At 51.6% G+C, this 24,770-nt stretch overlaps 2 protein-coding genes across 4 annotated transcripts; both read right to left on the bottom strand.

Annotated features, from left to right (window-relative positions):
- Positions 1 to 1,917: 1,917 nt before the first annotated feature.
- On the bottom strand, positions 1,918 to 15,348 carry LOC137467736 (ferrochelatase, mitochondrial). Of its 3 annotated transcripts, none has more exons than XM_068179166.1 (11): positions 15,239 to 15,348; positions 12,333 to 12,438; positions 11,143 to 11,262; positions 10,645 to 10,793; positions 7,992 to 8,126; positions 7,617 to 7,723; positions 6,812 to 6,910; positions 6,592 to 6,699; positions 6,096 to 6,260; positions 5,623 to 5,682; positions 1,918 to 5,367 (listed from the first exon to the last, which is right to left on the bottom strand). In XM_068179166.1, the coding sequence occupies exons 1-11, from the start codon at positions 15,291 to 15,293 to the stop codon at positions 5,233 to 5,235; spliced, it is 1,239 nt and encodes a 412-aa protein (XP_068035267.1). In that variant the 5' UTR covers positions 15,294 to 15,348; the 3' UTR covers positions 1,918 to 5,232. The 3 variants fall into 3 exon arrangements, with proteins under 3 accessions (XP_068035267.1, XP_068035268.1, XP_068035270.1); XM_068179167.1 differs by having other exon boundaries at positions 15,245 to 15,337; XM_068179169.1 differs by lacking the exon at positions 12,333 to 12,438 and having other exon boundaries at positions 15,239 to 15,263.
- Positions 15,349 to 18,052: 2,704 nt separating this feature from the next.
- LOC137467737 (asparagine--tRNA ligase, cytoplasmic) lies at positions 18,053 to 24,229 on the bottom strand. The gene is made up of 15 exons (XM_068179170.1): positions 24,172 to 24,229; positions 23,476 to 23,558; positions 23,225 to 23,290; positions 23,026 to 23,118; positions 22,763 to 22,852; positions 22,534 to 22,612; positions 22,124 to 22,194; positions 21,778 to 21,864; positions 20,679 to 20,900; positions 20,377 to 20,576; positions 20,071 to 20,206; positions 19,381 to 19,494; positions 18,809 to 18,940; positions 18,487 to 18,618; positions 18,053 to 18,340 (listed from the first exon to the last, which is right to left on the bottom strand). The coding sequence occupies exons 1-15, from the start codon at positions 24,212 to 24,214 to the stop codon at positions 18,209 to 18,211; spliced, it is 1,680 nt and encodes a 559-aa protein (XP_068035271.1). The 5' UTR covers positions 24,215 to 24,229; the 3' UTR covers positions 18,053 to 18,208.
- Between the last annotated feature and the right edge of the window lie 541 nt (positions 24,230 to 24,770).

Raw genomic sequence — 24,770 nt, 5'->3', positions numbered from 1 at the left:
GCAAGTCAGGGTGAGGGAAATGCGTTTCTTTTGGAGGAAAACAGCAGGAGCTTTTGCAAGGCCACTGATTTTCAGCACACGTGGGATGGAGGTGCTGAAGGAAAACAACCAGGACAAAAAAAAACCCTTGGAAAAGGCAGGGTGGCAGGATACCACAGTGGGATCATCAGGCGGGAACGACTGTCACCAATGCCCACACACAGAGAGAACAAGCCAAGGCCAGCTCTGCCTGCCACAAGCTGCAGCCACTGGAAGCTGCCTTCAGCCTTTGCACACAGCAAACCTCCAGCAGTGACACCAGGGTCCAGCTCAGAAAGGGATAATGGCAGGAAGCCATAAGATATTAAACCAGCAGATTAAAACATACAAGACCACTTTGGGTCATGTTACACATCCCTCCCCTCCTGCCTGACAGCACAAGAAATCCAAGGCAGTAAAAGACAACCGTGGCCGTAATGGCCCAATAACTCTGGGATAAAAGCGCTGGGGGAGTTGGCTGTGAGGAACGGAGCCCCCCCCGGACTGCTCCGAGCATTATCCCTTAAGTGCTCGTTTAAGCTTCCTTGGAAATGCCGCCTGCTCGCTGGAGAAACGCAATTAGGCCTCAATTGCGGGTGATGTTCACACGTTATGGATCATCCTTAAAAATGACAGGAGAATGGAGCGCTCTGGATTCCCTCTCCGTCATTCCGGGAACTGCCAGGCTCCAGTTCTGCAGTCCCTTTCCCTGCCCCGTGAGCCACGGCATCAGGGGCAGCACCTCCAGTGACTCACAGAATCCCAGACTGCTTTGGGTTGGAAGGGAGCTCAAGACTATGCCAAGGGCAGGGACACCTTCCACCAGACCAGTGCTCCAAGCCTGCTCCTGCACAGCTCTAGGGATGGGAAGGAGCACTTCCTCCCCACTTCGTGCTCTGTTGGCCTTTGGGGCTCAGATGTCACCAGGCAGCCGCTCCCGGAGCAACCTCTGAGCCCAGGGGATCAAAGGCCGCCTGTGCTGGAGATGATCCCTCTCTGGCCAGACAATCCATCTCCACACAGTCATGGAAAGGATGCTCATCAGCCAGGCCAATGGACTCAAATTAAATAACCTTTTCCTGGCACTTACTGCTGAACACAAATTTAGCAGGAAAACAAAAGGCAGTTTCTAGACCTGGTCCAAATTTGCAAATCCCTGTGCTCTACAGGCAGAAGTAGAACCTGCTCCTGCGGGCTTGAAATGCTGATCGACAACTAAATCCCTGGCCCAGGTTGTGCTGCTGGAGACAAGTACTTCACACAGCACGAGAGACAAAGTGCAGCCCATACAGGCTCAGGAAGTTGCTCATGGAAATGAAAACACGGCCAAGCAGGAAAGCAGGTGGAGAGTGAGCCCTTCAGAAAGAGGGAGGGAAGGAAGGAAAAGTGCTTCCACAATGTCAGAGATTGTTTTGGATTCAAATGTGACATTGCTCAAGTTCTGCCACACAGGCTCACACAGCCAAATCCCCACTCAAAGGTAAAACAGCAAAGCTTGGACTGAGATTCCAGAAGAAAAGAAGCACCATCGCTGCTCTCCTCCACATTTCCCACCTTCCACTGTGTTGGGTTTGCATCCTGCTCTCTCCCCCATCACAACCCAGTCACAAGAGCTCACTAATGGATCAGCTTAAGTATCCAGCATCTCCAATCCCTGCTCTAAAAAATAATCAATCAAGCACTTAATTAGTAACATCAGCAAGGAGCTGCCCAGAGACCGCTAACAGGGAACAGAATAAATTTTCCATCACAGGTGGGATCCCATACCAGGGCAAATCCCCAATTCACCTTCCTCTCCAGTGTCTTTAGGGGGTGTAACTCACCCCAGCCTGACACCAGAGGTGCAGAGAGAACTTCAAACACCAGCATAAAGGGCTCTTACAAAGACACACAGCTCAGTTATTTCCTCAAAAGAACTTTAATTGGAATTCCATCCTTATGGCAAATGACACACAGTAGGAGTACCCAAATTTGCTGTGTTACATCAAATGGAAGTCCTTGGTCAATGTGAGATGCATATGTTGGGCTAAAAGCGAGTGTCTGTACACGTCTGGCATTAACAAAACCAAAGGAGCTGCTCTGTCTTGCAGCTTACACTTCAAGGTGATCCCCAGCTCTCTGGGCGTGGTGGGAAGGGAGAATTCACTGAACTTTTAGGTAGTCCTAGGGAAACCCTGGCCCCACTGAACTCAGCTGTGCCATCCTCCTCTCCAGGGGATGGCAGGAGGCCAGCTCTGACATCATCCACACCCCTTTGGTGTCACAGCACCTTTTGGAAGCTTCCACCTTCTCTGAAATGCAGCAAGGACCGAGGGACAGGTTAAAAAGAAACTCAAAAGAGAAAAATTCACTCAATAACGAAAAAATAAGCCAAACGGCAGAGTGTTAAAGCAGGAAAACAAGCTCACCCCTTTACTTCCCATTTCTTCCCTCAGGACACCACAGGCTGTTCCTAAGTCCTCAATTTCCAGTCGATATCCTGAGGCCAGAGCTCCACAGTGCTGGGAGCTCTGGTGGGCAGATCCCCTGCCCAGCTCACTCCTGGGGCAGGACAGCGACCCCCCGCCACCCCCAAAGTCCCCCACGGCTCCAGCCCAGCCCGAGGACTCGGCTCTCACCAAGGAAACCTTGGGATGCAGCTGCCTCACAGATCCCAGGCTCGCTCCGCACTGCCTGCCTTCTGCCAGGGATGCGTGCACGAGCAGCACTGGGGACTGCAGAGCTGCAGGAGTGCCACGGCCCAGCTGGACTGCTGTCCAGGGAGCAGAGCCTCCCAGATCCAGGGACACCGACCCTGAGGCAGCAGCACCAGAGCTTCCCAGCCTGCCGGGGGCACTCGGAACACCTACGGGGCAGGGCGAGCTGCGAACTCAGTGGGACACAGCCCTGAGGAGGGCTCAGCAAGGCACATGCACCATGGATTCATCTCTCCTCAGGGCACACACTCACCCAACCCGCTGGGCATTGGCCTGGCACATGAGGAACTCCTCAGAAAGCTAGATGAAAACTACCCTCTGATGGCAAACAGCTCGGTGAGACAGGCTCCATCTGCTAAAAGCTGGAAAATTAAGTGATTTCTACATGATGGTGTAATAGCAGCAACAGAGTAATTATCCTGCTTGTGGTTAGAACACTCAGAAGTGAATTTTAAATACCTTTTATTACTGGGGACAAATGTAATGCCTCAGAATCAGTGCCAGCTAGTATTTTCAGGACTCTCTCCAGTATGAAAATGAAAAGCCATCTGTATTTATAATACCACAAGGTTCATACGATGTTAACCTTTGCTTCCCACACTTGTAAATGTGGTGGTCACAGCCTGGACCACCTGAAGGTCCCCGTTCCCTCCCGCTGTGAGGAAACAGGAGTGAGTAGGAAGATTTGACAGACCAGATTGTTTTTCACTGATCCCTAAGTGTCACACAGAGGAGTGAAACAGAAAGTTCTCTGTCCAAGGAGAGACAAAGGGCAGTGTTCCCAGACATACTGGACATTTGTGCTCCTTCATCCTGCCCAGGCAGTGAGCAGAGCCCAGGGGGAGGGAGAGGAGGGAGAGGAGAAGCCCCTGGCTCCCTGCCCCTGAAACAGGCACAGGCATGAAGGGTCAAGGAAGACTTCTTTCTGTGGGGAACAGGGTGCTGCAGGAGGTTCTGGCACTGAAGGAATCTCAGTCTGTTTCACCCTGGGAAGCAGGTATGGCAGTGCAGCAAGCAACTCTTCAGAGGTATTAGGGATTTACAGCACTCCACAGGTGCTCAACACGGGATCCATCCATTCCTTTAGTATCCCATCCTTAACTCCAACAACAAAACAGGACGAGACAAACCCCTGATACACCACAAGAGGCCTCTTCTCTCTTTAAACACCCTGTTCTCAAAAGACCAGAGGTCCAAACTGCTCATGCCTCATGGGTACCTGAGCAGGTCAGCCTGGCTGAGCAGCACGGCATCTGCTTCTCGGCCACCAGCAATTCCCAGGAGCCAGCCTGCAGTGCACAGATCCCGACATTTCAGTGCTAAGGACATCAAGTAAACGTGTGCCCGAGGAGGTGCCAGCAGGGCTGCCACACGCAGGGCTCAGTGCCACTGTCACAGCTTTGCTCCCGCCCCGCCGGGCAGGAGGGGACCCTGTGCCTCCCGGGGGCTGCTGCGGGCTGGCAGCCTTTCAGGAGAGCCCAGCACAGGGCTGCCTGTTCTCAGGCATCTGCAATGTGAAACTCTAAATTACTCCTGCCTGGTCATCTCCGTCTGAGTAACAGCAATTAGGCCGGATCAATCCTACCTATGGCAACTCCATAGGTATCCCACAAAACCACAGTGCTGCGGCACAGTAGAAGGCACAGAGTGGATCTATACACCTCCTGGAGAACAAGCCTGACTTCCTCAATTTACTTCACCAAACACAAAAAGCCCTTTTTTAATAAAAATACAAGAATTTAAAAAGCCATTCTGCTTAACAGATAAGCCAACATGTTTCCACACATGCTTCTGCTAGACTTTAAACAGGCAGTTTCAATGGAGCAAATTCTCCAGTATCACTCAAGCAGGCTAATTCCTTTCAATTTATGCTCTTTAAATACTTTCCTGCAGATAACGAAAATGTTTTTCCTAGAAAATGTAAACAAGTTTTGTGTGTTCTACGATCCCAGCTAAGCTTTCATGGGAAGTTTCTGGCAGGAGAAAACCAAAACAAAACAAAGTCTTATATTTATGCTCTTAAAAAAAAAAAAAACAACCAAAAAAAACCAACATACACACCTTATTAAAAAGCATTAGAAGTAACTTGATCTCCAAAGTCTCCAAAGCCAGCTGCAAAGTCCCTCTCAGAACAGACAGACTGTGCTGGTCAGAGTGCACCTTAATCAAAACCAAAATAAGTGCACCTTCGACCTGGCAAGTTAATGGACTCGTGACCACCCTGCATACAAGTAAATCCCTGCATAGAAATAGAAGATAATTGTAAAAAAGCTGTGTAGGGTTTTCAGTGCCACATCGACTGGTGTCAGTGACACGAGATCTCCTCACACCTGACAGGATAAACGCCCTTATTTCCCGACTTCCTACAACTCCTCTCAGAGAAAGAAAACCTCAGAAGAACTGCCCCAAAGCCAAGCTGTGTGTGCTGTGACGGACACAGAGCACTGAGCCCCCGGCCCGGGCCGTGCCGAGGGCTGCTGGCCCCGTCCTGCCCGGGGCAGCGTCCCGCCCGCCCCGCTCACAGGGGCTGGCTGCTGAAGAACGCCTTGGTCTCCCTGCACACGGGGTTGACGCAGAGCGGGCAGCACAGGGTCAGCTGGCGGGAGCACACCTCGTTGGACTGCAGGTGGGAGCACACCAGGTCTGCCAGGGCCTGCAGGGAGGGTGGCAAGGGTCAGAGGGAGCAAACCCAGCTGTGCAATCCCCCCACCCCAACCTGCACCCTGTGCCCCCTTCTGACAAAACCACAGCCTGTGGTACAGTCAACCCCTCTGTGCTGGGCAGATTAGGTACAAGGGGTTCCATTTCTGCTCTTAAACTCAAAATACCTTAAAGCTACTTGAAAACATCCACACTCAGCAGGAAACACAACTGCAAACCTTTACAGCCACTGCAACATAGCAGATACCTTGGAGAACAGTGGATTTCCATTGAGAGACTCCGCTCTTCTGATGTTTTCAACTCCACACTGAATCAAAAATAAGGAGGAAAAAGTTAAACCTGTCAATCTGATCCTTTACTGGGTAGCCTTCAAAATCTTCCCACTTCATTCAGAAGCCTCCCCAAAATGACAGGATTAAATGCAGTATAATGGTTTTCAGTACAGCAAAAATTACTATGGGGCAACATTACATTTTGCTGCCAAAAATAATTAATTGTTTTTGAGCAATATTCGTAATGGTTTTAAAGATCTAAATCTAGAAAGACAAACTCCCACTTGTTTTGCGGTTAAGCCACTTCAGATTAATTTTTCATTTACAGGAAAATAAATCTAATCCCAAATAATATTGCAAGAAGCAACTACAAAGCAAATTGCAAGCCAGGAGAAATAATTTCAGAGGAGCACTACCCAAACAGGGACCAAACCCACAGAGCATTCACCTCGCTGGCTAAAACCTGGGCATACTCGATGTCCAGTTCATACAGTGTCTCAATGTGGTCACTCGTAAATGCTATTGGGACCAGCAACATGTTCTTCTTTCCTCGCTGGCACAGGCCTTTAATGGTCTCGTCTGTCTGGGGACCAAGCCAGGGCATTGGTCCAACCTGGAACAAAAAAGCAGGAATAAAGGAAAACCACTCTTTGAATCATTCTTACAAAGAACACCCACATTTCCTTAGGCAGGATGACAGAGCAGGTTATGGATGGGATTGAAATTGTTATTTTTATTTCCCTGCTTCTGGTTGTACCTCTCACTTTCTCCACTGAGTGTTTAATGAAGACACACTTCCCACCATTACATCTCAAAGGAACAGAACCTGGGCTGGCCTGAACAAGACTGAAGAAAATAACTGAAAGTGTAAGTAAAGCTGTATTTTTTTCAGTCCAGCAAGACCGTGCACAGGCTTTACCTGCTCGGCTTCCCTGAGCACTTACCTTGGACTGCCACACAAGCCTGTAAGGGTTGGAGTAGTTGAGCTTCTCCATGACCCTCTGGACAGTAGCTCCCACTTCCTGAGGGTAGGGATCACCGCGGTTCACCACCTGCACCACAAACGCAGCACACCTCTGGCATCGGTGAACACCCTGGGGAAGGACCAGATTTACCTGGCACTTCCACAGCTGTGTGCCCACACCCCGCCCCGAGGTAACTCACAGACATGGGCAGCGAGTGGGCTGAGAAGAGGATGACCACCTCCTTCCTTTTGTCTGGTGGAAACAGGTTCAGCTCCTTCTGGATGTGATCAGCAAAGCACTGCTCAGGGAAGAGAAACAAAGACCTGAGTGGGGAACACTGGAGCCATCCCTGCTCTCAGTGATGCAGACAGGCAGCTCCCATGTCCGTGCTGCCTTAAGAACTCCCAGATTCCCTCAGCGTGCACAACACTCAGGCAGTGTGTCCAGGGAGCACCACCAGCACAGGCAGTTCCACCCCGCCTGCCTCCAGTGGTTTTTTCACCTGCTCAGCACACCTCAGAAACTGCAAAGTCACACGAAAGGAGAAGCTCCCTGATAAAGACCAAAGAGCCATTTTCTCTGGAAAGAGAGCAGCACGAAGGCTTCCTTCATTGCTCCTGCCACAGTCAGGGATTACTCTGTGCTGCCAGAGGGCAATCTGACAAACCAACATAATCTCTGTGTGTGCTGATCACAGATCTGCTCCGAGCAGGAATTTGGACTAATGGCATGTAGAGGTTCTTTCCAGCCACCACCATTAGGGTAACATCACCCAGCTTTTAAAACAGGACATGCACAGTGTTTGCTTTCACACATTATCTTGCCAAAGCATGGGGCATGAAATATCCCTCCTTCTCCTGTAATTTCAGGCATGGTAGACAAGACTCATTTCATCCCACAACTAAAATGTACCCTCAGATTGAAGCCTTCCTGTTATCCTTCCTCAGTATCATTTCTGTATTTTAAAAGAAAATATATAAACCTCAAAGCCTTCAGATCCACACCTGAATGAGAAGGGGATGTGTGGGCCATCGGTCAATTATGCTCCACTTCATCTTTGGCTTCTCCCCTTTCTGGTTATAGTAGCGATAAATGGCATTTAAACTGCTTCCTGAAACAGAGAATTAACAATACAAGTTCAGCCAGGCCACCAGCAAGCTGTCAGATTGGAACAGCTTGGCAGCAAGCGATTATCATATTTTAAAATGCTACATAATTAAAACATAACCATAAATCAGAGCTGAGCATCTCCAGTGGGAACAGTTATATCCCATATATATATATATATATCACACAAAGCACCAGTCATCAGAGCTCACATGATTTGCCACATTCACAGCCCCGTGCCCGCAGCACCTCTGCCCTGCCCAGGTGCTCACCTGTGGTGGAGCAGCTGTACTGGGGGTACTGGGTGAAGGCAATGGCCCTCTGGATGCCGTCCCTCTCCATCTCCTCGATGGCCTCCTCCGTCAGCGGATGCACGTAGCGGAAGCCAATGTAGTACTTGTGAGGCGCTGCCAGCCCCAGCACCGGGACAGCAATTGCAGGAGAAGGTGAGAATTCACAGGAACGCATCGTCATGTGTAAAACAGACAACAACAGGCAGCTGAAACTGCTGAAAGAAGCTTGCTGATCATTTTCTGGCTACTTTGGTAAAGCTCTGTCACGTAAGCCCTTTCTTTGGCCAAGCTCATTTCTGGTACCTCACTTGGCTGTGATCAGAATTTAAAAGACATTTATGTTATGGTTTGCTTCTGCAGGAACACCACTTGCCTGCTTCTCCTGCATTTAGCAGAGGCATGGTTCCCAGCCTGGACAGAGCCCCGGTGTCTCACCAGGCAAGTCCTGATTTTAAGGACATAAAGGTAAAAAAGTGTCGCTACGAGAAGCTAAATGAACACCCTGATGCCCTCACAGCCCACAGCTCCAGCTGCCCTCCCTGCCCAGCCCACCTGCTCCGATGGCACCCAAACCCCAAGGGCCAGCACTGCTGTCTGGGGCAGCAGAGCAGTGAATCAGGGACATGTGCTCTCCCATCCTGATTTTGGAGGGCTTTTCTAAAAAGCTTCACGGCTTTAACACCTAATTTTGGCAGCAATATGATTCTCCCCGAGGACATCTCAGGTTCCTCCGTTTTTTATCTCTAATCTTTTGGATGCCAGCTTTGGGAGCATGGCTTGGTTAGGGGTCGGGAAGCAGGCAGGGGAGGTTTGCTGTTTTGTTTTTTGTAAGCGGAGGACAGAGGTTCTTAGGAGAACAAAAGCAAAGTTTCTCTTTCAGGGTTTCCGGGTCAGTGGCTCTGAAATAACATTTAGCAGGTTTCTGAAGGAAGCAGATGTCCCATGCTTGGGCTCCACTCTATACATTTATGCAGGATTCAGAAAACAGGTTTAGTCAGCCCCAGTTCTCTGCAGGAGGCAGGAGAGCTCCCAGCTGGGAGCAGCAGCAAATAAAGACCCAACTTCAGGAGCCCTTGAGCCAGTAACCTCATTAACATCTTTGAATGGCATTAAAGACAAAGTCTGACTAAGCCAGGCGGGGACTGTAGCAGTTTAACCTGGGAAAGGACATGGCCAGCCTGGAAAGCAATACCCTCGCAGTGTCAGGTTTTGTTCAGGACCATGGGCAGCAAAGAGAGGTGTTGGTGTCTGTACACAGGCTGTTTAAATAATAGGGACATTCTGTCCCGATCTTGGCTTGGACAGAGTCAGTGGTGGCAGTGCTCAGCACATTGTTGTTAAACTGCAGCTGCTGTCAAGTACAAAAGAAGCCTCCAAAGGACTTATCAGGTGGGAGAGGTGCCCAGAGAAGGGTGTGACTGCACAGAGAGTGGTCACCAAACAAAAGCAAGTGGGAGCGGGACACTGGGAAAAGCAGATAACCCTTCCAAGCCTTATCTGCAGAACCTCCTGCAAGGCTGACCCTTCAGGGCTCCTGCTCCAAGAACACTCCTGCCTCGGATGACACAGCAGGCCTCAGGCTCTGACTGTACCTGCAGGGACCACAGCTCGAACTAAGCTAGGGAGTCACAGCTGTGCAGAAGGGACTGAACATCACCTGAGTGAAGGCACCAGTGACACACCACATTCTGAATGGATGAAATAAATTTGGTTCTAGCCTTCCAAGAACAGTGCTTTTAAGCTTCCAGACCCTTTCAGCAGTCCTTTTCCTCTAGCCCTTTTCTAGCCAAGCCTGAGGCAGGTGCCACGAAGAGCTACAAAACAGCCCTGCATGGAAGGACGTTGACAGAAGCATCTGCACCCATTTCCCACCACAGTCCCGCTACCAGGCAGAGTGGCACGGGCTATCCCATACCAGTTAGCACTCCCTGCTGGGAGGGACTCTGTGACACAGAGACGGGGGAAGGAGGCTGTAGTCATGTTTGAAGTCTTCTCACCATGAAGGACTGGCAGAGAGAGCATCTCCTTCCACGCCAGCCAAACTGCCCAGCCTTATCTCCTGCCGTGTCCCCGGGTGGGGCTCGCTGCTATCGCTGAGCCGTGCCCTGCACGGCTCATCTACAAAGCCTTGTCTTTTCTCCAGCTGTCCTCCTTTCAGCCCTGAAGCAGCTGCTGAGAACACCACTCTGAACACCCTCCCATACCCGCCTCAGTGGTTCACATGGAATACATTCCCCTTTCTTCCCCTCTAAGCCTCAGCCACTTGTCTTCAGTGCAGGCTTCCTCAGGCTCCAGCAGGGCTTACAGGGCAAGGCACGATGCCTGGCAGCGCCACACACCAAGGGACACTCCTGGCACCTGCCTTTGGACACCTGAAAATAACACACTTGTTCTCCTGCAGCCATCTTCCCACGATCACAGGAGAGACAGAGGTGGCTCCCCGAGCCCAGCCTTCGATAACAGCCTTACAAGGAATGGAATCCCTTCTGCACTATCTTTGCCATGACTTCCCAGCAGGGAGGAAATCCACACCACCCCACAAGGAAAACCAAGAAGCCAAAGCTGCTTTGCAAGCAAAGGGTTCCAAGACAGAGAGCAGAAGCAGCCCGCGGGAGGCTGAGCAGAGCAGTACCAGTGCGAGGAGACATGCTGTCCAGCAGCTTCACCATGCCCTCTCCCTGCACCGCTGTCCACTTCTTGATGGGGGAGCCCCCGCCGATCCTGCTGTACTGCTCCTGGATCTTCGGGGTGCGGCGCTTGGCAATGAGCGGAGCCAGTTTACTGGAGCATTGGAGAGGGACGTGTTAGCAGCACAGCCCAAACCACCCCCCTCCCCAGAGCGCTGCTGCAGCAAGTTTTCCCTGGCAATCTCCGCAAATTACAGCAAAGCAGCGCGGTTTGTTTGGTGCTCCATTCCACCGCCCTCCCCACACCTCAGCCTGCAGTTAAAAGAGAACAGCCACGGCACGCCTAATCCAGAGGGTTCCAGCACTGTCCCGTGCACTGACTGCTCCCAGGATGAAGCAGTCTTAGGGAGTGCTGCTCTCCGCAGAAGTAAATATCCAAGCCTACAGCTTGGACAGCAACACCCAACACTGCCTGTACCACAGGAGATCCCGGTGCTCCTCACTTTTGAACTGGAAGGGTCATCAGATCTCTGTCCAGGAAGAGACGCAGCAGGAAATCGTGGACGTCATCCAGCCGCTCTGGGCCTCCCATGTTCAACATCAAGATTCCTGTTTTAGGTTTCCTAGGGAAGCAAGAGATATTTTAAATCCTAGTGACCCACTGCTTTTATTTTTATTATTTTGACAAAACAACCGGTACATCCTCCCACATTTGCCTTTTGGAAAGGCAGCTCCTATCCCAGGGCTCCTCCAGCTTATGTGAACACTTCCGCTAGGAACAGGAATGGCCACACACAAGTATCTACATGACCTTTGGTTTTTTAAAAAGTAACCACTTTGTAAACACAAACTTTAGGTGGAGACACACTAAGAAAGCTGTCTGGCAGCTGCTGGCTCTAAGGGAGGTTATAAAACAGGATCTCAGCTGCGCAATCAAACCAAACCAAGCAGCAGCTTCCCTGGAAAGCAGATGAGCCACTCACACAAGTCTGCCTTCACTACTGTGGGGACACATCTCATCTCCTGCAGCAGTGACAGCAGCAGGAAGCCCTTCTACACACAAATTCATTGCAGGGCCAGTTGTGTTTGGGTTGGGTTGTTCCAGAATGGATTTTTCTATCCGGGTGCAGGTCTGGCACACTGTTGTAAGGATAACGCCCCACATGGCACAGCAGCACAGATGGTGGTATCAGCATTTACAGAATGGTTGCTGATCACAACTCTCACCCAATTTCCCCATGGAACTGTTTCCCCTGCCCGAGGGAGCCCACAGACCAGGACCTCACTTCCCAGCAGATGGCTCAGGTTGCACAGGGAGCTTTGCCCTTTTGTTAAAGCCAAAGTCTTACAGCAGGGCACTGAGAGGAGCCCAGGCCTGCCCCAATGTTTCGGGACCTCAGCTTCCATTCCCTTTCTGCTGGAGCGTGTATCAGAAGGCTGCTGAATGAAACCCGGGGAGCAGGAACCAGAACTTCAAACAGTGACGATAATGAATGTCCTTGCATTGCTCCTGCAGTGCCTCAGGCCTTACGTGGGCCCCGGGCTCGGAGCTGTGCAGGAACACGGCTGTCCTTGCCCGCAGAACACGAGGCCGGGGGAGTGCAGGCAGGCAGATACACAATCACACAGAGGCAGAGCAGAGCCAGCCCCGTGGCTGCTATCAGGGAGAGGCACGGCCCCGGCGCACACCCACCGCTCCTGGGGCTGGACCTGCGGCTTGGCGCTCTCCGTCACCGCGGCGGCCGTGGCCTGGCCTCTCCATCGCAGCGGCACCCGCAGCTGGCCGCGGCTCCTCAGCACTGCGGAGAGAGAGGACACACTGCTCACCTGCTGCCTGCGGGGACACAGCAGCTGATCCCCGCAGCCGCACTAACACACCCGCTGGCAGCACGGCCAGCTCGGCGCTTTCTCACTCCGGCTCCAGGGGCTGGGATCAAAGCAAGTCAGGAAATCGCAAGCTTCTGCCTTTCTTTGAACCCTCTGTACTTACAGCTCTGCAGGTACCAGGCAGCAACCAAAAGCCAAACCAAAGCCTTGCTCATCTGTGAGTTCCAATCATAACTCCAAAATAACTGGTGACAACAGAGCAGAAACAAGGGGCTGACGCTGAGGAATAAGTGTCAGACTGTGTCACTCCTCGTGGGTCAGACACACCTGGGCTAACCCCAGACAAGGGCAGGATTTCCACACCATGTCTACAATGTAGGTTAGACATCTGCTCCTGTTTGAACACCCAGCAGCAACTCCAGAATCCATTTCCCTGGAGATCTGGGCCACCTTCTTTCTCACTACCTAGCCAGGTGATGCTATTAATCTGGATTTCAGCAACACACAAACCCCAGGATTTTACAAGTCTGCGCACATCCACCTCCCTCTGCAGCTCTCCTGAAGCCCCTTTAGCCACTGGAAAGGACTCTGAGCTCTCCCTGGATCCTTCACTTCTCCAAGCTAAACACCCCCAGCTGTGCCAGGCTGGCTCCAGAGCAGAGGGGCTCCAGCCCTGGCGCATCTCCGTGGCCTTCTCTGGACTCACTCCAGCATCTCCACGTCCTTATGTCAGGGGCCCTGCAGCTGAACAGAATTAGATTACCCTTAAGGTTCCTTCCAACCCATTCCATACAATTCCATGCTGGTTACAGCCTGCCTTTTCCAAGGCACACTTCATTCTCCTCAGGAGTTCGTCGTCATTACATGGTATTCTTTCAGTGCAAAAATAGTGTGAATTGCTCATGGTGAAAAAAAAAAAAAGTTAAATTCTGCATCCCTGTCTCTCCAGCAATTGTTCAGTGTGACATTTCCCCTGTCAGACCACAGGAGCTCAGCAGCAATTGAGCCCCAACAGCACAGAGCTCCTCAGCAGCCAACCCACCCGCTGCGAAGAGCATCTTACAGCTCACAGTTCTCTAATAACCTCCTGAACAGATGCTGAACAGCCTCAAAACCTGCTGAAATCAATGGCAATGAAACGCATCCTGCAAACCCAGCCTCTTACTCAGGGTTACGAGCACGCAGCTGTGGATGCCTGCGTCTGCACTGATACAAAAGGCTGCAAGCTAAAGAACTTCAAGCATCGCTGAGGCCTGAAAGGTCCTTTTCAAATAATCATTTTTTACTTCCAGTTCTTGGGTTATTACTTTCTGAGGTGCTGGCACTATATGCCAATTACAGAGAACAATAAAAAGGGAAGTTTCAATGGCTGCATTGATACTTCTGCACTGTGAGAACTTTTGTTCTTGGCCCAGAGGGTGGCTGGGCACTTACCAGGCTCCCCAGGGAATGGTCACAGCCCTAAAGCTGCCAGAGCTCCAGGAGCACTTGGACAACACTCTCAGGCACAGGGTGGGATTGCTGGGGTGTCCTGTGCAGGGCCAGGAGCTGGTCAATGACCAGGAGTCCCTTCCAACTCAGGACATTCTGCAGCTGTCCGACTCAGGGTGAGGTTTATGCACGTTTCCACCTGCATCATGATGGACACACTGCAGAATGAGACATGCAACGAGGATGGCCCCAGCTTGATGGAGCATTGGTAAAAATGTTCTTTCATATGTTTTAGAAGTGGCACTACGGTATCAAACTCTAAAGCGAGTACTGGGGTGGGTAAGCTCAGTGAGCTCACAGGTGCCTCCGGACGGGGACAGAGCGAGCGCTGCACGGCCAGGGCTGAGCGGCGGTGACCCTGCCCTGCGCCCGGGCTCACGGCTCCCGCTGCACCTGCAGCGAACCGCGACCCCGGCAGCATCTCTACACAAACGCCTTCAAGAGGAGAGCGGCTCGTTTCGAATGGAGCTGCACGCAGGGTAAGGACACGGCCATAGACAGAAGCAGCAGCAGCAGCTCCACGCAGAAGCAGCGAGCGGCCGGGCCGGCAGGAGCTGCATGCAGGATAAGGACAGAGCCGCACACAGAGCAGCGGCAGCGAGCGGCCGCACACAGGAGCAGCGGCAGCAGCTCCACAGCCGCACACAGGAGCAGCAGCGGCAGCAGCTCCACAGCCGCACACAGGAGCAGCGGCAGCAGCTCCACAGCCGCACACAGGAGCAGCGGCAGCAGCTCCACAGCCGCACACAGGAGCAGCGGCAGCAGCTCCACAGCCGCACACAGGAGCAGCGAGCGGCCGGGCCGGCAGCAGCTCCACAGCCGCACACAGCCGCACACAGCCGCAGCAGCAGCTCCACAGCTCCACAGCCGCACACAGCCGCAGCAGCAGCTCCACAGCCGCACACAGGAGCCGCAGCGAGCGGCCGGGCCGGCAGCAGCCCAGCGCGCGCTCGCCCCGGCCCGACGGAGCCCTGCGGGCGGGCGCGGAGACCCCGCGCCCGCAGCCCGCGGCCCCTCAGCGCAGCGGCGGGAAGCCGCCATCACCGAGCGCAGCCCCTCCCGCAGCCCCGGTAAGCCCGCCGGCCGCACGGCCCCACGGCCGCGCCGGCCCCAGCGCGGTCAGCGTTATGAAAGGCGCCTCTCGGGCGTTGTGTAACGCCGTGCCGGCGGCGGCGCCGCCGCGCTCCCGCCCGCGCGGTCCCCGCGGTGTCCGGTCAGCCCTCAGGCCGCCCGCCGCCCCCGGCCCCGTTCCCGCCATCGCGGCGGCGCCCCCACACTCACGGTGACGCCCGGCGGCGGCGGCGGCGGCGGCAGCAGCCATCTTGGCCGCCCGCATTCCCTCAGACAGCCGTGCCACCGCCCCTCGCCTTACACCGCCCCCGGCACCGCCCCGGCACCGCCCCGGTACCCGCTCGGCAGAGGGGGCGGTCCGGGGAGAGCCGGCGGCGGGCCGGGGACCGGTGTCCCGCAAGCGGCGCTGCCCTGGCTCCCCTCCGTAGCCCCTGAGGAATGAACATTCCTACGGAATGAAGGCGAGTGATCCCCGATATGAAGTGACGCTCTAAACTGCAAAACGTGTTAAAACTGCAAAATCGTCTAAAAAGAAATTTTAAATGCTTTTGTAAAAAATGCGGGGGGCTTTCTCAGCGGGCGCCTCATGAGAGATGAGGGTCCGGTTCTGCACCCCGTCAGACACGTTGGTGCAGGAGCACGGAGCTCACCTGGTAACCTCCACTCCCGGCAGAAACTGAGGCTCTGGAATTCAGGCATTGGAGAAGGTTGCCCAGGGAGGTGGCAGAGTCACCATCCCTGCAGGTGTTTCAAAGGCATCTGGATCTGGCACTGGGTGATGCGGTTTAGTGGTTTAGGAATTCCAGAGGTAGTGCTAGGTTGGTGGTTGCACTTGATGATTGTATGATAATGATACTGCGATTTAAACACAAAGAACGAACACCACAGCACTTACCCTGCACATGTGGGTGGCTTGCATCCCACGTCTCAGCAGGCCAAGGGCAGAGCCAGCTCTCGGTGCCAAAGGCTGGCAGCACCACGTTCTCCTCAAAAGTGCCTTACAAAGCAGGGCCAGGTAAAATTTAACACAGATAAATATAAAATACTGCACGTAAGGAGTGGTGATCTAATCAAAGCTAAAGGATAGTCATCCCAAAGCTGCCACGGACATGGCTGAAAGGTCCTGAAACCAGTGCTGGCAGCCCAGTTTACCAGTTCCTAATCCATTTACCAATCTGTCTGGAAACACTCTGAAAGAAAATGAAAGTGAGGATGAGGAGACCCAAGTTCTGATTACACATTTTCTTCTCTTCTGCAGGCTTGTTTTTCCTTTCTAATAAAAATAAATACAGGTTCTCTTGTGTTCCAAGCAGCTGCAGCATCTTTCCCAGATCCCACCGAGGGAGTAGCACAGCAGCCTCTGGTAAGTTCCACAGCATCTTTCATCCGGTCACCTTTTAAGCTCCTTATCTGATCTGCCTCTTCCATGAGCACTTCTTAAGTCCCCAGCCCTTCCTCTAGCAGCTCCCCTGATAAGGAGGCCTTTAACCTTTACAAAGCAGCTCAGCCCTGTCAGGTTTAAGGACTGAGAACTCATCCCAAACAAGGGATGTTTTTCTAGAAGCATTTTCTCCTGACACTTCTCCCTTCCCAACACTTCAAGCACTAAAAGGAAAGTATTTTGTAAAGTCTTTACCTGGTGCCAGAAGTCCAGGCTGCTCCCCCCCAGCACTGCTGCCTCGGCAACCTCAGTCAGCACCACATTGATTCTCTCCAGCACATTTCACTGGGCAGCCGAGGTGGGCCCTCCAAATTAGAAAAGTTCATGCTTTTAAGTTAATTGGTGGGAAATTTGTTTAGGAAGGGAAAAAAGATCATGCCAGTTCTTGGGATACGTTTACTGCACTTGAAAATTCCCTTTTCCTGGCTTTTTGTCCACACTATATCAACCAGCAAGCTCCACAGACTCAGTAAAAAGAACAGGCATTAATGTCAAGTATTGTCTTGCACACCAGCTTCTGTTGCCATAATTTATTGTTTGCTGATTTAGACCAGTTTATATAACATGCAAGATGAAGAAAACCAATCACTTAATACAAAAATGTGGGTATCCACAGCTCAACAATTCCAGGAGTGAATGACAAATCCAGCTCAAGTCTCAGTGCAGGTGGCAAATGATGCACCTACCTTTACTGTTCTCTCTGGTAAAGGAATTGCTTTATGACTAGGAACAATACCGATGACTCAACACATGAAGTATTTCATTATCCCTATTTGATACGTTCATTACAGCCAGGGAAGCTGCTCAGCTGCAGTAGCACAAGGGACAGGGAGCTGCTCTATGAACACACCTCAGCGTGACCTGGGAAAGCACTGCTGGGACTACAGTCTGAAAACCCAACGTGTTTCAGTTACTGTTCCTCCAGGTCTCAGGCACTCATTTCTGGTTGCAAACAGGGAGCAAAAGGCACCACAACCCCCCGTGCCCAGGAGCCATCAGACACATCCAGCTGGGTGTGCATGGACCCACGGCAGCGCTCCATCCACAGCTCTTGGGAAAGGGAGCAAAGCCTGCCTCGCCAGCCTCAGCACTGCTGAGCAATAAATAATCTGAAAAAAACCCCAATGCCCCAGACCCAACCCGCCTCTCTCACAGTGGAGTTCTGTGCACCGTACTACACACCCTGCTACTGAATCAACTCAGAGAACCCCCATTAAAATCAGCAGGAACTAAAAACATGCAGTGCTCAAGATACTTCTTCCCATTTTTACCCTTTGTTCATGCCTCTCCATAACATTCTCATAGGGCACTCTTAGGGAATTTCATGAGCTTGAACTCCTGACTTCCCCAACAAGAAACCCCAAGAGAAAAGAGATAAAAATTAAAGCAAATTTAAAAATAAAATTATCAAATGCCCAGCATATTTTAAGTCACAGAAATTAAAAGCAGAAATGTATCTTGTTTTCTAAATGCCAGCTTATCAGGATCTTTGTTTTGTGATGACTCAAGAGCATAAATGCACCTAAACAATTTTTCTAAGGCTTTCTCCAGTTAATTACTAGTATTTTGTTTTAAAAAAGAAGTTTTGGTTTGTTTCCTTTTCACATCCTAAAGTGGTATTTGAATTAGCAACAGGTTGCAGAAAGTCTTGTTGTCAGACAGGCTGTAGTACAGCAGCGTGTATCATTCTTTCCCAAGCATCAGCTGCTCAGTTTTCCAGGAATTTTTCCCAAGCATGGCTAAGGTTTGCAGCGTTGGACAAAGCGTGGATAGAGACAGACATCTCGGATGTGGTGTCTGTTCAGAATCCAGGTCAGGAACCGCTCCAATCCCAAACCGTATCCTCCATGAGGGCACGTACCGTATTTTCTCTGTGAAATCCAGGGAGGGGATATTACACATCTTCTAGTAATCTGTTCTTGCAGTAATACCACCAGAAACAAAAGCAGCCCAGCCCTCTACGAGCGGAGAAGCCCCAACTCCCGTCTGAGCCCAGCAGCACGGGTGCGGTACTGACCTGATCTGTGTACCAGTAGTAGGGCGTGGGATCGATGCCCTCTCTCTTGTAGCCCTCGAGCAGCTCCTCGCTGTCCCAAGTGCGCATGGAACCGCCGACGATCTCGCCCACGTTGGGCATCAGCACGTCCACCTGCAGTGCACCACAGAACGGCCCACTTACAGCAACGCCGCCGCAGAGGGGAGCGGGCACGGCCCGAGACAGCCGTGCCAAGGCACCCGGGACAAAGCCTGGCAAGGATTCTCCAGGGAGTTTCCTGGAGCACTCACGCCCTCCAACGTCCCCACTGCTCCAAGCCACCCCAGCAGGTAAAACGACTCACGGACTCGGTGAGGTGCGAGTCGTCGCTGCAGCGCTGCATGTAGAAAGACTTGATCTCTGCAGGGAACCGGCACAGCAGGATGGGCTCGTTAATGGTGTCTGTCATCAGTCTCTCGGGAGCTTCGGGAATGTCCTGCGGTTAGAGCAGGCTTTACTCATACTCAGCACCAAAACTATGCCCGTACCCAAGTCCCACTTGAAGTGGGCATGAAATGGGACAGTTTCAGACTGCACATGTCCACACTTTCATCCTAATGTACCTAGATTCTTAAAACAAACTTATTTTAGAATACACAAAAGCCCACATGTCTGGGGAAAAAAAATTGCTCAATTAAAATTTAAGTCTCCTCAATAGATGAGACAGAAAACCAAGGGAAAAAAATTCCTGGCTATGCTGTCAAGTTCTCCTGAGCTCCTTCAAACAAGTGTCTCACATGCTGGAGAAGTGTGGCCAGGGAATTGATGACAGGTGATGACACAGGTTTTTATCCCAATGTTAAAGGACATCAGGTCAAATCACAACCCACAGCTGCATTCCTACATGACATTACTCCAGCTCCCAGCAGGACATACCTCCCCAAACTCATAGTAAGTGCCATCTTCCTTCTTCACATCATGTTCCTTCAGCCACTCGATGGCTTCAGCATAGTTCATGCGTCGGAAGGGACGTTTGGGGGGCTGGAAACCCTGTGGATAAGAGCAAAGACAGGTGGAGTGGAGGAGTACCATTTTAAAAGGGGTACTTTTCTAGCTGATCAGCACGTCCACGACCTTTCCCAGCTCACATATCAAATTATCACTTAAACGAACAAATCAAGCTCAGTACTACAAAGCTAGAACTAAACACAACCATCTCAGGCCCAGTAAATCTCACAGATCACCTGGGAGGAAAGACAAGGAAGTATTTCCAGAGCTTTAGGGCTCCATGTCCCAGGGGAGGAACTGAAACACCACTTGTTTCATTGCTCCATCAGCAAGCACCAGCCAGTCGATATCCGATCTCTGGGATGGAGGGTTTTATTCCACTGGCACATCACACACTGCTGTAAATCCTGGCACACTCTTGGCAGGGAACATCTTCCCCCACAGTTCCCTGCTTTGGTCTTTACCAGCCTTGCAGTTTTTTCATTCTTATTATGTTTAATATTCTTCTTGCCATTACAAATAGTAAGCTCACTGCCATGCCCTGCATCTCCCAGAGGAATATTCTGAGTAGGCAAGGCTTAAGATCCTATTTTCTTGGCTATTCCCATTGCTGCCTACCGGGTTGAGGTCGTACAGTAAGCTCGCTGCAGGTGATTTCAAGACTCTGTCTACGACATCACACACCAAGTTCTCCAGACGGTCCAACAAATCCTCAAAACTTATAAAAGGACATTCAGCTTCAATGTGAGTGTACCTGAAACAAAGCCACACCATTGCAAAGTCATACAAGCAACAGATTTTTAGCTATGAAACAAACTCATCTAAAAAACCCACAACCCAAACACACACATTTGACCCCCTTTTACTCCCACACTGTAAAGGAAATCAAGCTGTTTAAAAAGAAACAAGGACAACTGTCCATACTCTGCCAAGTGCCTGCGGGTCCTGGACTGCTCAGCTCTGTAGGACTGAGCAATACAGAAGACATCTCCCAGAGCTGGCAGGCAGGTCTCCAGGTAGAGCTGGGATGACTGGGTCAGGTATGCCTCTTCACCAAAGTAATCCAGCTTGAACAGGGTGGAGCCTCCCTCCACCTGCGTCTGCACTAGGGTTGGTGGTGTGACCTGTAGGAGAACAGGGCTGTCACTGCTTGAGTGAAGAACCGAGGACATGGATGACTCAGGGCGCTAGAGCAGTCACTTGCTGACCAGGGAACACACACTTACTTCATAGTATCCGTTGGCAAAGAAGTGATCCCTGAAGGCCTGCACGACCATGGAGCGCACCTTGAAGATTTTGGACATGTTCTCACCTCGAATCATCATGTGCCTGTTGTTGAGCTGTACATCCACCTCTGAGTCCTCGTTGAGCAGATTGTCAGCCCCTCCTGCTGGGGCCAGGCCGATGAGCTCCCAGTAATCACAGCTCAGCTCGTGGCCTCCTGGAGCCTGCCAATGGGAGAGAAACAAACACTGGGGAGAAAGTCCACTGCTTGCCCCTTGGATGTCTTTTCACAAGGGCTTGGAGTGACAGAACGAGGGGGACTGGCTTCCCCTGGACTGAGGGCAGGGGAGATGGGATATCAGGAATTCTTCCCTGTGAGGGTGGTGCGGCCCTGGCACAGGTCGCCCCGGGAAGCTGTGGCTGCCTCACCCCTGGAAGTGCCCACGGCCAGGCTGGATGGGGCCTGGAGCAATCTGGGGCGGTGGGAGGCGTCCCTGCCCGCGGCAGGGGGGCACTGAAGAGCCGCAAGGCCCTTCCAACCCTGGCTGTCTGACTGAGCTCCGCTCTCACTAGCTCCCCCGTGTGGGTCACGGCCGCCTTCCGCCCCGACAAACCGCATCTGTAGTTCTACCTGCAAGCTGAACTAAAACCATTTCAGTTCACCGTCATCTTCTGGGTAGAAATGCAGATTTTCAAAGGCTAGCCCACAGATTTTTACCAAAATGCGATAGTGGGGGCTCACATTACCTAACCTTGGGTCGATCCTACAAACACACCTCAGTAAAAGAGATGTGAAAAAATTCTTAGCCAAAATAAAAACTGAATAAACCTGTTAAGGGAAATGAAGCCATGCCATTTATTTAATACAGCTCTCCATGTTATAGTCTAGGAGTTGTCTATCAGTGGAAAATCGCTTCAGGCAGAAGAAGAACAGTCAACACAGTTCACCTGTCTCACACTGGACAGCACAGCTCTGCTCTTTCTCTAGCACTAATTCCCTCCAAAATAATCCAATGATTCCTCCCACCTGTGCTTGTGCCTCCCTCAGAACACCAATGACCCACGAGGGAGGAGGAGGAGAAGCCGGAGGAGCTCCTGTACCTGCTTGCCCTGGGGCAGGAGGTTCAGCGTGCCGTACACCACCACGCTGCTCTCCGTGGACAGCACCAGCCCGTTGTAGCACTGGCACTGCAGCGAGACAGACAAAGGCACAGGTGAGCAAGTTTCCATTCCTAACTTTCCTACGGCACCGCTGGAGTCACAGATTAGCACAGAGTCACTGCTAAACAGCTCTCACACTGACAAACTGCAGTGGCAGGACACACAGTTTAACAGTAACACAACTGAGACGGTAGGCTGAGGAGAACTTAACAACATCTACACAGGAGAACAGCAGATGAGGTATGAACTCTTCAGTTCACGACAGAACACAATCATCACAACTTACCAGCTCATCAGAAAGGACACACTGGAGAAACCCTGTGCCATCTCTCAGGACAATAAACATCAGATTTTTCCCTAGTTAAAAAAGAGAAGGAATTTGGTTTCACTATAAGCAGGTGCTGGTTAGCTCCTCATTTGGCAGGACTAGCTTAAAACACAGAAGTTGAGGAAATTCTGCAGGACTAGCCTTCAAACTGAAAATCCCATAGGATTTGAACTAAGAAATATCTGTATGTCCACACATTAGGGGGAACTGCCAGTGTTGCAGTGATCATTGAGATCAACCAAACAAGGCACCTAACTGGTTTAAAAATTTGAGACCAGGTGCTGTCAGACTCATTCTGTGTCCAAATTCTGAAGGCCACTGTACTTGTTCTATCTCCCTGCACAGGCTCAACAATGCTTGTGCTTTACCTTGCCTCCGTAACCTGTGGATCCAGCCAAAAATCTTCACTCTCTGCCCTCTGTAAGCCTCCAGAGCATTGATCTTCACCTGTGAGGCAGGGAATAAAAGCCATTAAATAAGGGAATGGTTCACCACCTCTTAAGAGTTCATCCAGACCCCACCCCAGAGCAGCACAATCTCTGTGCTGACCAGATGCTCTAGCACAGACCATGTGCCAAGGCACAGGATCACACTCACACACGTGGGCTCTGGAAGACTGGGATCATTCTTGATAACAACCTTCTTGGCTTCCTCCAAGTTCTTCTCTCTTCTCAAGAGATCTTCAGCCTGGTTTGAAAAAAATAACTTATTAAATAGCTGTTACCAGGCCAGTTGTAAATAACTCATGAAACAACAGCACCAGGGAGGAACAACCTGCAGCTCTTTCAGAGGGGCAGGAATGATGATGCCACTGTAATGTTTTTGGAAAGCAATAGTGCTCTGCTCCTTCTGCAACCTACCTCCTTCTTCTCCTTAGCTTCATTTTTCATCTGCTCCCTGTGCCATAGCTTTTTGACATTCTTCATCTGTGATTTGGAAATGATGGCCCATCTCTAAAGAATTCAAGGAGAGAGCAAAAGACAGCAGGTTACATTGTGTCCCTTCACACCAAGAAGCAGTAAATAATTCCCGCTAGGAAACCCTTCAATGCCACAGCACCTCATTTTCTTTTTGGGAATCCACATAAATTGTAGGAAATGGCTCTTTTCCTGCTGTCATCAACGCCTAAAAAGAGGGGGGGAAATAACCAAAATGAACCAAAATGATCCTTATAGAGCCTGAGCAGGCACCTTGCTCCTGCTCAGGTTGCAAAAACAGGTACGAAACTCACATTTAAAAATACAAGGGCCATCACTTGCCCCAGAACACATTCCACACTGCCAAAGCAAGCATGTGTTTTCCACACTCACCTTCAGCACAGTCTTGAATGGTTTCTTTTGTGTACCGTCACCAGTGGAGTCGCTGCCCTCTCGTTCAGACACATACAGCTCTTCTGGGATACATGACAAATACAGGCGATTACTCAAAAAAAAAAACATTATGAGAAGGAAACTGGACACACACGGATATGTCCCTGCTCACTGCAGGGGGCTGGACAGGGTGATCTTTAAAGACCTCTTCCAACCCAACCCTTTCTATTATACCAAATCTTGATGGTTGTCAGCAGTGATAAACCTTCAAAGGCACCAGCTGGTCAGTCAGGATAAAAATTATTTCATATATTTCACTTTAAAAAAAATCAATCCATGCAGTGTGTTCGTTAAAATCTCAAGGGCTCCCGAGGTACCGAACCCTCGGGAGCCACCGGCTGCACATCGGGAGCCAGAAGGAGCAGCCCCTCCCGGGAACAGCTCTGAGCAGGTGAGAGGGAGACGGGGCCTGGGGAGCAGCCAGAGCAGCGCTATCTCGGCCGTGGCTGGAACCGAAATGAGAAGCGCAGCCATCCCTCCCGTGCTCGGGGAGGGCCCGGCCCGGTCCGGCGGGCCCGGCGCTGCGGCCGCCCCCGGTGCGCCCCCCCAGCCGCAGCAGCGCCGGGCCCGGGCCCCCGGCACGGGCGGGGCGTGCGGGGATGAGGGGATGGGGGGGCCGGACCCCCGGGCTCTCACCGAAGGCCAGCGCCGCCGTCCTGGCCAGCACGTCCCCCGCCATGGCTGCGGCACAGGAAGTGCATCACGGCGGGCTGAGCCAAGCCGCCGCCGCCTTGCGTCAGCCAGCCCGCCCTGCCCGGCCCCTGCCCGGCCCTCCGGTCCCTGCCCGGCCCTCCGGTCCCTGCCCGGCCCTCCGGTCGTTCCCTGCCCGGCCCTCCTGCGCGCACGGGCGGGGCTCAGCGCGCCGCTCCTCCCCGACGGGTACTGACACGTCGGCGCGTCGAGTCCTACCCCCGGACTCTGCAAGGAAATAGACTTTCGGATATTTATTTGCGTTACCCTTTTGAAATGTACATTCCACTGAATGAGAGCTGTAGATCATAATTTTTTCTATAAAACCATTTCAATAATTAGTTTTAGATCGGGAGGGGGAAGGAGATAAAAGTGAAACATTCAAACACCTCAACTTGAGTAAAGAATGTGCAAATGTAAAGAGACTCATAAAACCACTTTTTACACTGTAAGAACTTAGGCACCAGCAACTGAAATACATTCCAATGAAAGTGACTGGTTTCTAGTTATCCATCACTGATTGTGTCCAGAACTGAAATGAATAG

This window comes from Anomalospiza imberbis, unplaced genomic scaffold, assembly GCF_031753505.1.
Source record: "Anomalospiza imberbis isolate Cuckoo-Finch-1a 21T00152 unplaced genomic scaffold, ASM3175350v1 scaffold_77, whole genome shotgun sequence".
Classification (NCBI taxonomy): Eukaryota; Metazoa; Chordata; class Aves; order Passeriformes; family Viduidae; genus Anomalospiza; species Anomalospiza imberbis.
The sequence above is the reverse complement of the archived record's forward strand: the minus strand, read 5'-3'. Positions and strand labels throughout refer to the sequence as shown.

Excerpts from the sequence above, each read along its gene's own strand:
- LOC137467736 (XM_068179166.1), bottom strand. The coding sequence starts at position 15,293 with ATGCGGGCGGCCAAGATGGCTGCTGCCGCCGCCGCCGCCGCCGCCGGG. Across the intron at positions 6,911-7,616 it reads CACATCCCCTTCTCATTCAG|TGCTTTGCTGATCACATCCA; the intron begins GTGTGGATCTGA and ends TTCCCTGAGCAG. Across the intron at positions 5,683-6,095 it reads CCCAGGTTTTAGCCAGCGAG|TGTGGAGTTGAAAACATCAG; the intron begins GTGAATGCTCTG and ends TTTTTGATTCAG.
- LOC137467737 (XM_068179170.1), bottom strand. The coding sequence starts at position 24,214 with ATGGCGGGGGACGTGCTGGCCAGGACGGCGGCGCTGGCCTTCG. Across the intron at positions 22,195-22,533 it reads CCACAGGTTACGGAGGCAAG|GGAAAAATCTGATGTTTATT; the intron begins GTAAAGCACAAG and ends TTTTTTAACTAG. Across the intron at positions 20,207-20,376 it reads ACCCGCAGGCACTTGGCAGA|GTACACTCACATTGAAGCTG; the intron begins GTATGGACAGTT and ends GCTTTGTTTCAG.